The following is a 13,049-nucleotide window of genomic DNA, read 5'->3' on the forward strand; positions in this document are numbered from 1 at the left end:
GCATGAAAATAACCTCAAATAAATATGTTTACATATTATACTGTCGCCTCATATGAAACATGTGTTCTCAAATCCAAAATGCTGGAGCATAGAGACAAATGTACAAATTTGATCTTAACTGTGCAAATAAATACGAAGGGGAGTGGGAAAGGACAAACCTAGTCAGTTGCACAACTGAATGCATTCAACCGAAATGTGCCTTCCACATTTAACCCAATGTCGATTAAGCCAGGGGAACAGTTGTTGTTGGGGGTTAACTGCAATTCTCAAGTGCAGAACGGCAGATATTTTCCATCTTGCCGGCTCAGGGATTCGAACCAGCGACCTTTCGGTTACAGGCATAACGCTCTAAACCGCTAGGCTACCTGCCACCCATGTATAGAATATATTACACAGTTTATAGTAAATGATAGCCAAGTTGAAAACGTAGTAGAACAAAGCATGAGACACATTTCCATTGTTCGCTAGTAACAGACAATACAGTTGTATTCCAAGTATGAATAGCATGCCTACCTTCTCCTCCAACATCCATTTCTCTTGCTGCACCTCAGCCAGCCTCAGGAAGAGTTCCCCAACCTCATCATCAGAGAGGTCAGCAGGTCGCTGGGACTGGGGGCTGCCGCTGGCGGACTTAGAACACAGGACCAGACAACTGTTAAACGTCTGTTCCCTACATAATTCACTCAGAGAGAGTCAGACAGAGAGAAGCTATTTTGTGCATTCTGTGTAATATAATTCATTATCTCTGCATCACTGGCTCAGAGCTTGACAGCTCTAATGGTACAGGCTCATCTGTACATTGTACACAACCTAGGCAGGAGGTCTGTTCGGTACAGAACTGGAATACATTATGTTAAGTGGAAACAATTGGAGAATTCTAAATTGTTTTCTTCAGAGAGTTCTCGCAGTCTTTCCCACACCTTTTCCTCAACAATCCACCTCCCCTGCAAAGAAAAACATTCAGGACATGTGTTTATTCAAAGGGCTATAATAATAGTATCTACGCTATTTATAGGCTATTAACAGCGGCACATAAAAGTGAAACGCATGTGAGCTCCCTGTTGAGCTGCCTGTCATAGCTGTGGTTGGTGAAAGTTCAGACTCATCTCTGCCTCAGAATGTACAGTTTGCATTTTTAACTGCCAAGAGTACAATGTAAAAGGTGATGTGTTGATGCAGACGACCTCATTGGTTCTCTTTGTGGTTCCCTTACATCAAATAATGTATTTTTTCCTATGTGGCTTACGCTGTTCTGTTGACTACAAAATGTATATTCAACATTCACATTCTGATTATTACCAATCTTGTCAACACTCTGCATACTATTGCTTTAACAAACATTGTATGTGCTTTTGCCAGGTTCTTGCTGTCCTGTTGGTGCTCTGTGCAGACTGGTGTAGTGTACCTTGTTGGTGCTCTGTGCAGACTGGTGTAGTGTACCTTGTTGGTGCTCTGTGCAGACTGGTGTAGTGTACCTTGTTGGTGCTCTGTGCAGACTGGTGTAGTGTACCTTGTTGGTGCTCTGTGCAGACTGGTGTAGTGTACCTTGTTGGTGCTCTGTGCAGACTGGTGTAGTGTACCTTGTTGGTGCTCTGTGCAGACTGGTGTAGTGTACCTTGTTGGTGCTCTGTGCAGACTGGTGTAGTGTACCTTGTTGGTGCTCTGTGCAGACTGGTGTAGTGTACCTTGTTGGTGCTCTGTGCAGACTGGTGTAGTGTACCTTGTTGGTGCTCTGTGCAGACTGGTGTAGTGTACCTTGTTGGTGCTCTGTGCAGACTGGTGTAGTGTACCTTGTTGGTGCTCTGTGCAGACTGGTGTAGTGTACCTTGTTGGTGCTCTGTGCAGACTGGTGTAGTGTACCTTGTTGGTGCTCTGTGCAGACTGGTGTAGTGTACCTTGTTGGTGCTCTGTGCAGACTGGTGTAGTGTACCTTGTTGGTGCTCTGTGCAGACTGGTGTAGTGTACCTTGTTGGTGCTCTGTGCAGACTGGTGTAGTGTACCTTGTTGGTGCTCTGTTCAGACTGGTGTAGTGTACCTTGTTGGTGCTCTGTGCAGACTGGTGTAGTGTACCTTGTTGGTGCTCTGTGCAGAGGCGCCCTCCTTCATGATCTCCCCATAGCTGAAGGAGGAGACACTGCTGCTATCTCCCCTCTGCTGCGTACGATTAGGAGAGCTGATCTCTGACAACACCAGCTCCTCAAGGCCTGGAAACAGACACATACTCAATCGAGCAGTCTTGCTCAGGAATTACATCAGAAGTAAATGTTCTAAGTGTGGAAAAAAAGTTGTTCTAACGTCAGACACCTTTTGGCATTTTCTTGACGTGGTTAATATGACTTTTCAGGCCATATCAAAGCAAGGACACACCTTCAACCCTCTTAAGTCTGGCAGTTTTTCAAATGCAGCATTCCAATCATCCCAATGATAACTACAGAACATTGTCAACTAACAACATCCATTGTGTGTTTCTGATGGGGAAACACACACTAATTAAGTTAGGACCGATTGCATTGTGCATAGAGGGAAACCTCAGTCCATAAGCACTGATGGATTCCCTATAGTAAACTAAAGGCTAATGTAGGAAGAACTCCTGTCTTTGCAGGGATATAGGTATCTACCTTTAAGGCCCCCACTGATGTGCACTAACTTTGGACAAAGATAAAAGCTCCCGACTTTAAAATGTCTGATTCTCAACTTTCTGTAGAGCAACCATTAAACATTTAAAAGGACCCCTAGTAAATTATACATGGCCCAAAAGAGGATTTCCCTGGCATCACCAACAACCTACAGCCAGGAAACAAGAGTATGCATTGCTCTGTGGCACATTTTAAGAAGGGGCGGGGGGCACCATAAAATATTAAAGAGGTCTGCATTTTGTTGACGGTTTGATTGGGGTGGGGGGGTCCCCACAGGAGTAAATGTTTTCAAGATGCCATACACATCACTGAGAAACATACAGGTACAGCAGTAAGAGGGTTATTTTTCTGTTAGAATCTTTGGTTGCCACATGATTTCAAATCAAATTGTATTGGTCACATACACATGGTTAGCAGATGTTAATGCAAGTTTAGAAAAATGATTGTGCTTCTAGTTCCGACCGTGCAGTAATATCTAACAATTTCACAACAGCTACCTTATAGACACACAAGTGTAAAGGAATGAATAAGAATATATACGTATAAATATATGGATGAGCGATGGCCGTGCAGCATAGGCAAGATGCAGTAGATGGTATAGAATACAGTATGTAAACATAATATAAAGTGGCATTGTTTAAAGTGACTAGTGATACATTTATTACATCCAATTTTTAATTATTAAAGTGGCTAGAGATTTGAGTCAGTATGTTGGCAGCAGCCACTCAATGGCTGTTTAACAGTCTGACGGCCTTGAGATAGAAGCTGTTTTTCAGTCTCTCTGTCCCAGCTTTGATGCACCTGTACTGACCTCGCCTTCTGGATGGAAGCGGGGTGAACAGGCAGAGCCTCGGGTGGTTGTTGTCATTGATCTTTTTGGCCTTCCTGTGACATCGGGTGGTTTAAGTGTCCTGGGGGGCAGGTAGTTTGCCCCCGCTGATGCTTTGTGCAGACCTCACTACCCTCTGGAGAGCCTTAAGGTTGTGGGCAGAGTTGCCGTAACAGGCAGTAACACAGCCCGACAGGATGCTCTTGATTGTACATCTGTAAAAGTTTGTGAGTGTTTTCGGTGACAAGTCAAATTTCTTTAGCCTACTGAGGTTGAAGAGGCGCTGTTGCGCCTTCTTCACCACACTGTCTGTGTGGGTGGACCATTTCAGTTTGTCCGTGATGTGTACGCAGAGGAACTTATAACGTTCCACCTTCTCCACTACTGTCCCGTCGATGTGGATAGGGGGGGTGCTCCCTCTGCCGTTTCCTGAAGTCCACGATCATCTCCTTTGTTTTGTTGACGTTGAGTGAGAGGTTGTTTTCCTGACACCACACTCCGAGGGCCCTCACCTCCTCTCTGTAGGCCGTCTCGTCGTTGTTGGTAATCAAGCCTACCACTGTAGTGTCGTCTGCAAACATGATGATTGAGTTGGAGGCGTGCATGGCCACGCAGTCATGGGTGAGGAGGGAGTACAGGAGAGGGCTGAGAACGCACCCTTGTGGGAGCCAAGTGTTGAGGATCAGTAGAGTAAAGATGTTGTTTCCTACCCTTACACCCTGGGTTTGGCCCGTCAAAGTCCAGGACCCAGTTGCACAGGGCGGAGTCGAGACCCAGGGTCTCGAGCTTAATGACGAGTTTGGAGGGTACTATGGTGTAAATGCTGAGCTGTAATCGATGAACAGCATTCTTACATAGGTATTCCTCTTGTCGAGATGGGTTAGGGCAGTGGGCAGTGTGATTGCGTCGGACGTATTGGGGCGGTAAGCAAATTGGAGTGGGTCTAGGGTGTCAGGTAGAGTGGAGGTGATATGATCCATGACTAGTCTCTCAGAGCACAAAATAATGACAGAAGTGAGTGCTATGGGGAGATAGCCGTTTAGCTCAGTTACCTTAGCTTTCTTGGGAACAGGAACAATGGTGGCCCTCTTGAAGCATGTGGGAACAGCAGACTGGGATAGGGATTGATTGAATATGTCCATAAACACACCAGCCAGCTGGTCTGTGTATGCTCTGAGGATGCGGCTAGAGATGCAGTCTGGGCCGGCAGCCTTGCGAGGGTTAACACGTTTAAATGTTTTACTCACGTTGGCCGCGGTGAAGGAGAGCCCGCAGGTTTTGGTAGCGCGCCGTGTCAGTGGCACTGTATTGTCCTCAGAGATCAAAAGAAGTTGTTTAAATTTGTCTGGGAGCATGACTGTGTCCGCGATGGGGCTGGTTTTCTTTTTGTAATCCGTGATTGACTGTAGACCCTAACACATACATCTCGTGTCTGAGCCGTTGAATTGCCACTCTACTTTCACTATACTGATGCTTAGCTTGTTTGATTGCCATGCAGAGGGAATAGCTACAGTGTTTGTATTCGGTCATGTTTCCAGTCACCTTGTCATGATTAAAATCAGTGGTTCACGCTTTCAGTTTTGCGCAAATGCTGCCATCATTCCAAGGCTTTTGGTTGGGGAAGGTTTTAATAGTAACAGTGGGTACAACATCACCGATGCACTTGCTAATAAACTCGCTCACCGAATCAGTGTATACATCAAATGTTGTTGTCTGAGGCGATCCGGAACATATCCCAGTCCACATGAAGGAAGCAATCTTGAAGCGTGGAATCCGATTAGTCGGACCAGCGTTGAACAGACCTGAGCACGGCCGTTTCCTGTTTTAGTTTCTGTCTATAGGCTGGGAGCAACAAAATTGAGTCGTGGTCAGATTTGCCAAAAGGAGGGCTTTGTATGCGTCGCGGAAGTTAGAGTAGCAATGATCCAGAATAATGCCAGTCTGGGTCGCGCATTTAATATTCTGCTAAAAATTTAGGGAGCCTTATTTTCAGATTAGCCTTCTGAAAATACCCAGCTACAATAAATGCAGCCTCGGGATATAAGGTTTCCAGTTTACATAGAGTCCAATGAAGTTCTTTCAGGGCCATCGAGATGTCTGCTTGGTGAGGGGTGTACACAGCTGTGATTATAATCGAAGAGAATTCTCTTGGTAGGTAATGCGGTCGGCATTTGATTGTAAGGAATTCTAGGTCAGGTGAACAAAAGGACTTGAGTGACTGTATGTTGTTATGATCACACCACGACTCGTTACTCATAAGGTATACATCCACGCCCTTCTTCTTACCAGAGAGATGTTTGTTTCTGTCGGCGCAATGCGTGAAGAAACCGGGTGGCTGTACCGACTCTGATAACATATCCCGAGTGAGCCATGCTTCTGTGAAACAGAGAATGTTACAATCTCTGATGTGTCTCTGGAAGGCAACCATTGCTCGAATTTCATCTACCTTGTTGTCAAGAGACTGGACATTGGCGAGTAGTATAGCGGTGAGCGGTGGGAGATGGGCGATGTGGGAGCGGTGGGCGATGTGCCCGTCTACAGAGCCTGAGCAGAAGACCGCTCCTTCTGCGGAGCCGTTGTTTTGGGTCGCCTACTGGGATCCGATCCATTGTCCTGGGTGGTGGTCAAAACAGAGGATCCGCTTCGGGAAAGTCATGTTCCTGGTCGTAATGTTGGTAAGTTGACATTGCTCTTATATCCAATAGTTCTTCCCGGCTGTATGTAATAAGACTTAAGATTTCCTGGGGCAACAATGTAAGAAATAATAAAAAAATTACTGCCTAGTTTCCTAAGAACGTGAAGCGAGGCGACCATCTCTGTCGGCGCTATCAGATATAGGGATTTATAAAGTAAAGAGCTAAATTCAGAGGACAGAAGCATGTGGTTCCTAGCCTGGCACAGAGTGCTCTACAGAAACCCAACCTAAAACCCCAAACAACAAACAATGCAGATGTAGAAGCACAGTGGCTAGGAAAAACTCCCTAGAAAGGCCGGAACCTAGGAAGAAACCTAGAGAGAAACAAGGCTATGAGGGGTGGCCAGTCCTCTTCAGTCTGTGCCAGGTGGAGATAAGAGAACATGGCCAAGATGTTCAAAATATAAATAGATGACCAGCAGGGTCAAATAATAATAATCACAGCGGTTGTAGATTTGATTGGTTCTCAAAACTATTTTTCTTTCCTGGGGGATTGAGACCTCATGTGGTTTGGATGAGAAAATTCAGTTATATTGGAAGGGGACAGCGCCTGAGGACTGTGTGTGGTTGTCCATGTAAGTGCTTGAGTGAGAAAGACACAGAGGAGGACCAATCAGTAAAAAAAGCACAGCCCCCTTCATTATCAACACGCATCGTGCCTACAACATCAAGCAGCCTTTCCAGACAGAGCTTGGTGTTTTCCAGACTATGTGATGCTATCATGGTAATGGGAAGGGTGTGGGATAACCACCTAGCCAGTTGGCAAGTAAATATTTTATCCTTACTAGCTTAGTAAATAAACCAACCTCTCCATATTGGTATCACATTTAACTGGTTCAACAATGAGCTGTTCATCCATATACAGTTGGGTCTGAAATTATTGACACCCCTGATAAAGATAAACAATAATGACTATAAAATAAATTACTTGTTTAACAAGTAATCATTTCATTTTACTCAAAGGTAGTGGTTAGTATTTGGTCCCATATTCCTAGCATGCAATGCATGCATTTCACTTCGAACCAACAACCTTTTGGTTACTGTCCCAACGCTCTTAACCGCTAAGCTACCTGCCGCACTAAAACTGCAAATGCATCCATCAAGTCTGTAGAGTCACAAGAGTGATTACCCATTTTTTTGTTGCATAAAATATAGCTCAAAATGTGAATTATTTGTATTATACAGTCATTATTGCTCATCTTTATCAAGGCTGTCAATCATTTTGGACCCCACTGTATGTATGCCCAGTACTAGAACATAATTGTCTCAAGAAAGCTAACGTACAAGCACACCATTGGTCCCAAACAATTACCATAGCTAAACATATTTCACTTCTTCAATGTACGAGGTTGGTGTACAAAGCACCTCTTTCCCCTCATTATTTCCTGTCTGTGATACGTAGAAGTATGCTTCAGATCACATGTAGCAAACCACACTGTGACATGGCAGTTTATCTGCTCTCTTGTTGATATGTAATCTGCATATTCTCTTACCTGTACTCAATGTTTCATTTCTGTGATGATGTAGGCCAGACATACATTACATCATGGTTCAGTGAATGAGAGGATGTCCTTCAAAACAGTCAACCATCTCCCTCCCTCAAATGCCAATATAGAACATGACCTGGTATAAAGACTTTTGCCTGACTACATAAAATGTGTGGCGGTCAACCTGGCTTTCCGATGTCCTCTCACCTGTCCTGGTCTTGGTGTTGGTGAGGATCTCCTGTAGCCGCTCCTGTAGTTTATCAGCTCTCTTCCTCTCCAGCTGTAGCTGCCTCTTCAAGTCTTTCAGCTACAAACAGCATTACAAAGCCCATGAGAGGAGAGTACACTACTTAATTTGAAAAATACTGCAGCATACGGGTGGTTTTCTAGAGACAATAGTGCCAGTCTGACTCAGGGAGACAAAGGTAATCTCAGACAAGCATCAGATTAAGACAAAGAAAACAATCAAATAAGATGACCCATCCTCCCCAGAAAACAATTTAGATAGCTGGCTGGAAGAAGGAACTGCAAAGCCCTCACGACCCCTACGCCTCAGGCTAGCCCATATTCTTGCAATTATCTGCAGAGGCAGATTCTTATCATCAAGGCAGGCATCGAATAATTGGTTACAAGGGGTCAAACTGGCATATTGAAAAGGCTGCCCCGATTCCACTTCTAAAGAGCAGAGTGGGTGCGGCGTCGTGCACCGACTGCCTACCTGCCACCTGGAAGTAATCATTCAATTTCCCTCTCCATAGCAAATGGAAGTGGCCTGACTCAGTTTCCCCTCAGCTCAGCTGTTAGTGGTAAGACAGAAACAGAGGTGTTCCACTTACTGCTGAACTGCCCTTCTTCTCCAGGATCCTCTGGCCATCCACTGTATCTTTAATTTCCTGTATACCACACCAACAGGGAGAGTACATCATGAAAATCATTAGATGACCACACAGGCTCATTATACTGCTTATACTGGATTGTGTACATTTATGGAACATTCCTCTGAAAATGTGATGGGGGGGGTTAATAGTAGTTTATGCTAATTGCAAGGGGGTTAGTTTACCTGCTTCAGTTTTCCAATGGTTTCATTGTGCACATCCCTCTCTTTCTCCACCTCTGTCAAATGCAGCTTCACACCATCTATATCAGATGCCTTTCCCTGAATGAGAAACACAAAGAATATGTATTCAGTTCTGTTATTTTCCTATATACAATCTGCTGGGTTTAATAGGTTAGAGAGAAAACCCCATTTTAAATCAGTTTCAACATAATTAGGGTTCTATGTACACCATGCTAATGGCGTCACTTACAGTAATTACAAGATTAACATAACAGTTGGACAATATTTAACAGTTTGAAACTAACTTCATGATACACTACATGACCAAAAGTATGTGGACACCAAATGTCATATGCTGTAGCGTTAAGATTTCCCTTCAGTTGAACTAAGGGGCCAAGCCTAAATCATGAAAAACTGCCCCAGACCATTATTTATCCTCCAAACTATTCTGTTGGCACTATGCATTGGGGCAGGTAGCGTTCTCCTGGCACCTGCCAAACCCAGATTCATCCATCGGACTGCCAGACAGTGAAGTGTAATTCATCACTCCAGAGAACGTGTTTCAACTGCTCCAGAGTCCAATGGCGGCGAGCTGTACACTACTCCAGCCGAAGCTTGGCATTGCGGGTGGTGATCTTATGTTCATGTGCAGCTGCTCAGCCATGGAAACCCATTACATGAAGCTCCCGACGAACAGTTCTTGTGCTGACGTTGCTTCAGCGGCAGTTTGGAACTCGGTAGTGAGTGTTGCAACCGAGGACAGACGACTTTTACGTGCTTCACAGCACTCGGTGGTCCCGTTCTGTGTGCTTGTGTGGCTTACCACTTCGCGGCTGAGCCTTTGTTGCTCCTAGACGTTTCCACTTCACAAAACCAGCACTTACATTTGCCCGGGGCAGCGCTAAGCAGGACAGAAACTGACTTGTGGGAAAGACGGCATCCTATGACGAAGCCACATTGAAAGTCACTAAGCTCTTCAGTAAGGCCATTCTACTGCCAATGTTTGTCTATGGAGATTGAGTGGCTGTATACTCGATTTAATAAACCAGTCAGCAACGGGTATGGCTGAAATATCCACTAATTTGAAGGGGTGTCTTTTTGTATATATAGTGTCCTAACAGGATTTTTATTGGAACAGTGGGGGTAGAATTTGGGGTATGTCACCAAAAACACACCAGACCACGTCAAACACTATCATATCGTCAAACCTATGAGCAACCTAAGGGCCACCATATGCTGAGAAATGACAGTTAAATAGATGAAACACTTAATTGCTGAAGATGTACAGTTAAACACACATTAGGTACTCAGGCGATGAGAATAGCAATTTGAGTCCTGCCTTCATGTCTCAGGGCATGCTGCAGTGAACAAAGCCTACATACACTATACATAATACCAGTCAGTACTCCCCTGGGCCCGGATGAAAGTGTCAGAGTGTGTTGCTGTGTACAGCACTCTGCCATGTCTGTCTGGGAAGAGCAAAACAAGTTTACCTCCAGTTGGATAGAATGTTCCTTCTGTAGCTTCTCCATCTGCTCATGGTGCTCCAGCCTGCTCTCCTCCATGCTCTCCTGAACACAGGAATACAACAGGGACAACGTTGGAACAAGCCATCACCTAATCATCAGCACACATCTATTCTTAGCATTCTTTTTTTTTTTTTTTTAAAGGCTAAACTAAATATTTAAGGTCCTTAAACCATGCTACAAAACAAACAAAACTATCTGAGCAGAAAGAAGAAACACACTAGTGACACCAAGTGGTCAGTGTTAATGTGACAGGGGTTACTCCAGGCAGTGAAGAGCTCCACTCTCAACAAACAATATTGATCACCTATTAACCTTATCTTGAATAGCATCTATTCATGTTAATGTAAAATCTTTAAAGTGTATAGTGGTAGAACCCAGCATTACTACAGAGCAGGCAGTATATACACTAATATCGTGGTGAATAAATCAATGTGAAACTGAAGTTGGTACTGTACCTCAGCCTCTTTGAGTCTGCGTTCGAACCAGCCCTTAGTTCCCTCCATAGACTGGACCTGGGCCTGCAGCTCCTCTACACTCTGCTGCAGACCCTCCAACTCCTTGTTGCGAGCCTAGGAGGTCATAGGGCAAAGGTCACATTAATACACACTCAGTGTACCTTCTCATGTTCTCTTTCCTCTCATTGGCCCTTTGGCCCAGACTCGCGCCACCCCCCCCACCTTCTCATCTCGAAGCTGTGAGCGGATCTCCTCCTCGGTGCGGTTCTTGTCCTCGTGGAGTCCCCTCAGCTCTTTCTCGTAGCGCGCCCGCACCCCCAGCACCTCCTTCTCGTGCTGCAGACGCACGTCGCTCAGCTCTTCCTTGTGTCGTGACTTCTCTGTGATAATGTCGATGGCCAGCTCGTCCAGCATGGCCTTCCGCTTGTCTGCTGTCTGAAGGTGGAGGGACATGGGAATGGGAGATGATATCTCTGGATGTTACTACACATCTCTGACATTTACTGTGATGATACACGACCAATAACATTCACATCTGACTTGGCACTTAAACAAACCATAAGAAAAATCTTTGAATCATAATATAAATTGGACTCAAATATAACTCTGTGATATGCTAAGTCTAAGACAGGCACATAAGGTCATTGAAGCTGTTACTTTCATTTACGGTCTGTGATCCTGTGGGGATAACGAGTGGAGCTTGAGAGAGGTCAACTCAGCATTCCCACCTTCCCTGGGAGAATGCCAGTAATGAGAGTGCCATGTGTATTACAGAACAATAGTCACTGTGCTCTAATAACCAGTGCTCTGGTGAGTGGAATGAAGCCTCCTGCATGTGTCTCTGATCACTCCCTTTCAGTGTGCGTGTCAGATACCTTTTTAGCCTCCTCCAGCTCTTGCTGTACCCTGTCTTTCTCCTGGCCAACTTCAGTCAGCTGCTCCAACAGTCTGCTGTTGGCACGGTTTGACTCCTACAGATACATTCATCAGAGAGGAGCACATGAGCAAGAGATGGGTATAAAAATACATTTGCAACGGGAGCTTTTTCCCCCCCGACCTACAAGATAAGCACTATATCATAGTAAAAAAAGAACGGATTCTGACCTACCAATTAAGAGGACCGAGTCCTGCATTATTTGTCATAGACAGTGCTCCACATTTATTTAACATTGGTTCTCTATCTTAGTATGCATGTACTAGGACAGTGTGAGGGCCACACAAACCTGTAGCTGAGAGTTAAGGTCATCTCTCTGTGCCAGAAAGCTCTCCTGCTCCGTCCGTTTCTGCTGCAGCTCCACATTCAGAGCCGTGTTTTGGTCACGCAAAAGGTTCATCTCCTGAGTCTTCACTGTTTGAATCTAATGACACACAACACCCACTAGTCAGGACACAGTCCCCATCACAATGGACCAACATCTGACAACTTTGTTTAATGAAACATGGTAGTGGATCAAATGGGTCAGTAAGGCAGAAGTGGAAAAAGTGAGAAATGAAAAGCAGGTGAGCAGAGGTGACACACAATGATGATTTAGGATTAAGCTTTGTAGGGCAAAACAGACAGTATTATTGTAAGGATTAGCAACTCATGTGTGAACACCATTCGTCACTATGTGAAACATCTCTGTACCTCCCTGACTTTATTCACATTAGCATGACTTGTCATATTGGTGATGCATCATGGTTAATGGCTGGTGAGTGGTGACGGCAGCAGAATGAATATTGAGGAGGTTCCGCGGGGTAGTGGCAGGGCAGTAAGATGAGCTGTACCTGTTCTAGAGCCGCTAGGTTAGTCCTGAGAGCATCGTTCTCAGTCAGGATACTCTCCACCTGCTCCTGACTCACAGCACTCTGACAAGCTACCTGTATCACAGCCCCACACACAGGGTAACACAGGGGGCACCACCCAGGGAGGGAAGGAGGGGAGAGGGAGGAAAAAGACAATGTGCAAGGTGAAGAGAAGGATACAAAAAGGTGGCGATTGGCAGCTCGAGAATAGGGATAGAAAAGTGGGGGGGGGGGATTTGATAGGGTGGATAGATCATCATTAAAAGAATGAAGGCAGAAGGGGCAGGGTGAAATGACCAGAAGAGGATCAGTGAGACAAGAAAGTCAGATGGCAAAGAAATGTGAAAAATAAGTATAAATTAGGCAATGTAAAAGAAACAAAGAACGGTGACAGAAGCCAGATCAGAAACAGAACTTCTGCATGACTAGCCAAAACAGAAAGCTGGACTTCAAATAACAATGAACTTCCATATTGAAAAGAGAAAATGATGAGAAGGTAAGAGCAGGTTCGAATGCCTTATCTTGTTGTCGTCTACCCAAAGCGGAGTTCAAGTTAATTAAGACGTGCGACATCAC

At 44.9% G+C, this 13,049-nt stretch overlaps 1 protein-coding gene across 6 annotated transcripts in view; it reads right to left on the bottom strand.

Annotated features, from left to right (window-relative positions):
- The window catches only part of LOC112232630 (GRIP1-associated protein 1), a 40,487-nt gene that overhangs the window by 19,047 nt on the left and 8,391 nt on the right, over positions 1-13,049 (bottom strand). For 5 of the 6 annotated variants that reach the window (XM_024399784.2, XM_024399782.2, XM_024399787.2 and 2 more), the window contains 11 exons: positions 12,456-12,548; positions 11,912-12,046; positions 11,564-11,659; positions 10,911-11,123; positions 10,689-10,802; positions 10,198-10,275; positions 8,708-8,803; positions 8,484-8,540; positions 7,855-7,954; positions 2,071-2,204; positions 514-630 (listed from right to left, as the gene is read on the bottom strand). In XM_024399784.2, coding sequence (XP_024255552.2) covers positions 514-630; positions 2,071-2,204; positions 7,855-7,954; positions 8,484-8,540; positions 8,708-8,803; positions 10,198-10,275; positions 10,689-10,802; positions 10,911-11,123; positions 11,564-11,659; positions 11,912-12,046; positions 12,456-12,548 — 1,233 coding nt within the window. The remainder of the gene's footprint in view (positions 1-513; positions 631-2,070; positions 2,205-7,854; positions 7,955-8,483; positions 8,541-8,707; positions 8,804-10,197; positions 10,276-10,688; positions 10,803-10,910; positions 11,124-11,563; positions 11,660-11,911; positions 12,047-12,455; positions 12,549-13,049) is intronic. The other variant, XM_024399786.2, reaches the window with a different exon arrangement.

The sequence above is a fragment of the Oncorhynchus tshawytscha genome, linkage group LG16, assembly GCF_018296145.1.
Source record: "Oncorhynchus tshawytscha isolate Ot180627B linkage group LG16, Otsh_v2.0, whole genome shotgun sequence".
In the NCBI taxonomy this organism is placed as follows: domain Eukaryota; kingdom Metazoa; phylum Chordata; class Actinopteri; order Salmoniformes; family Salmonidae; genus Oncorhynchus; species Oncorhynchus tshawytscha.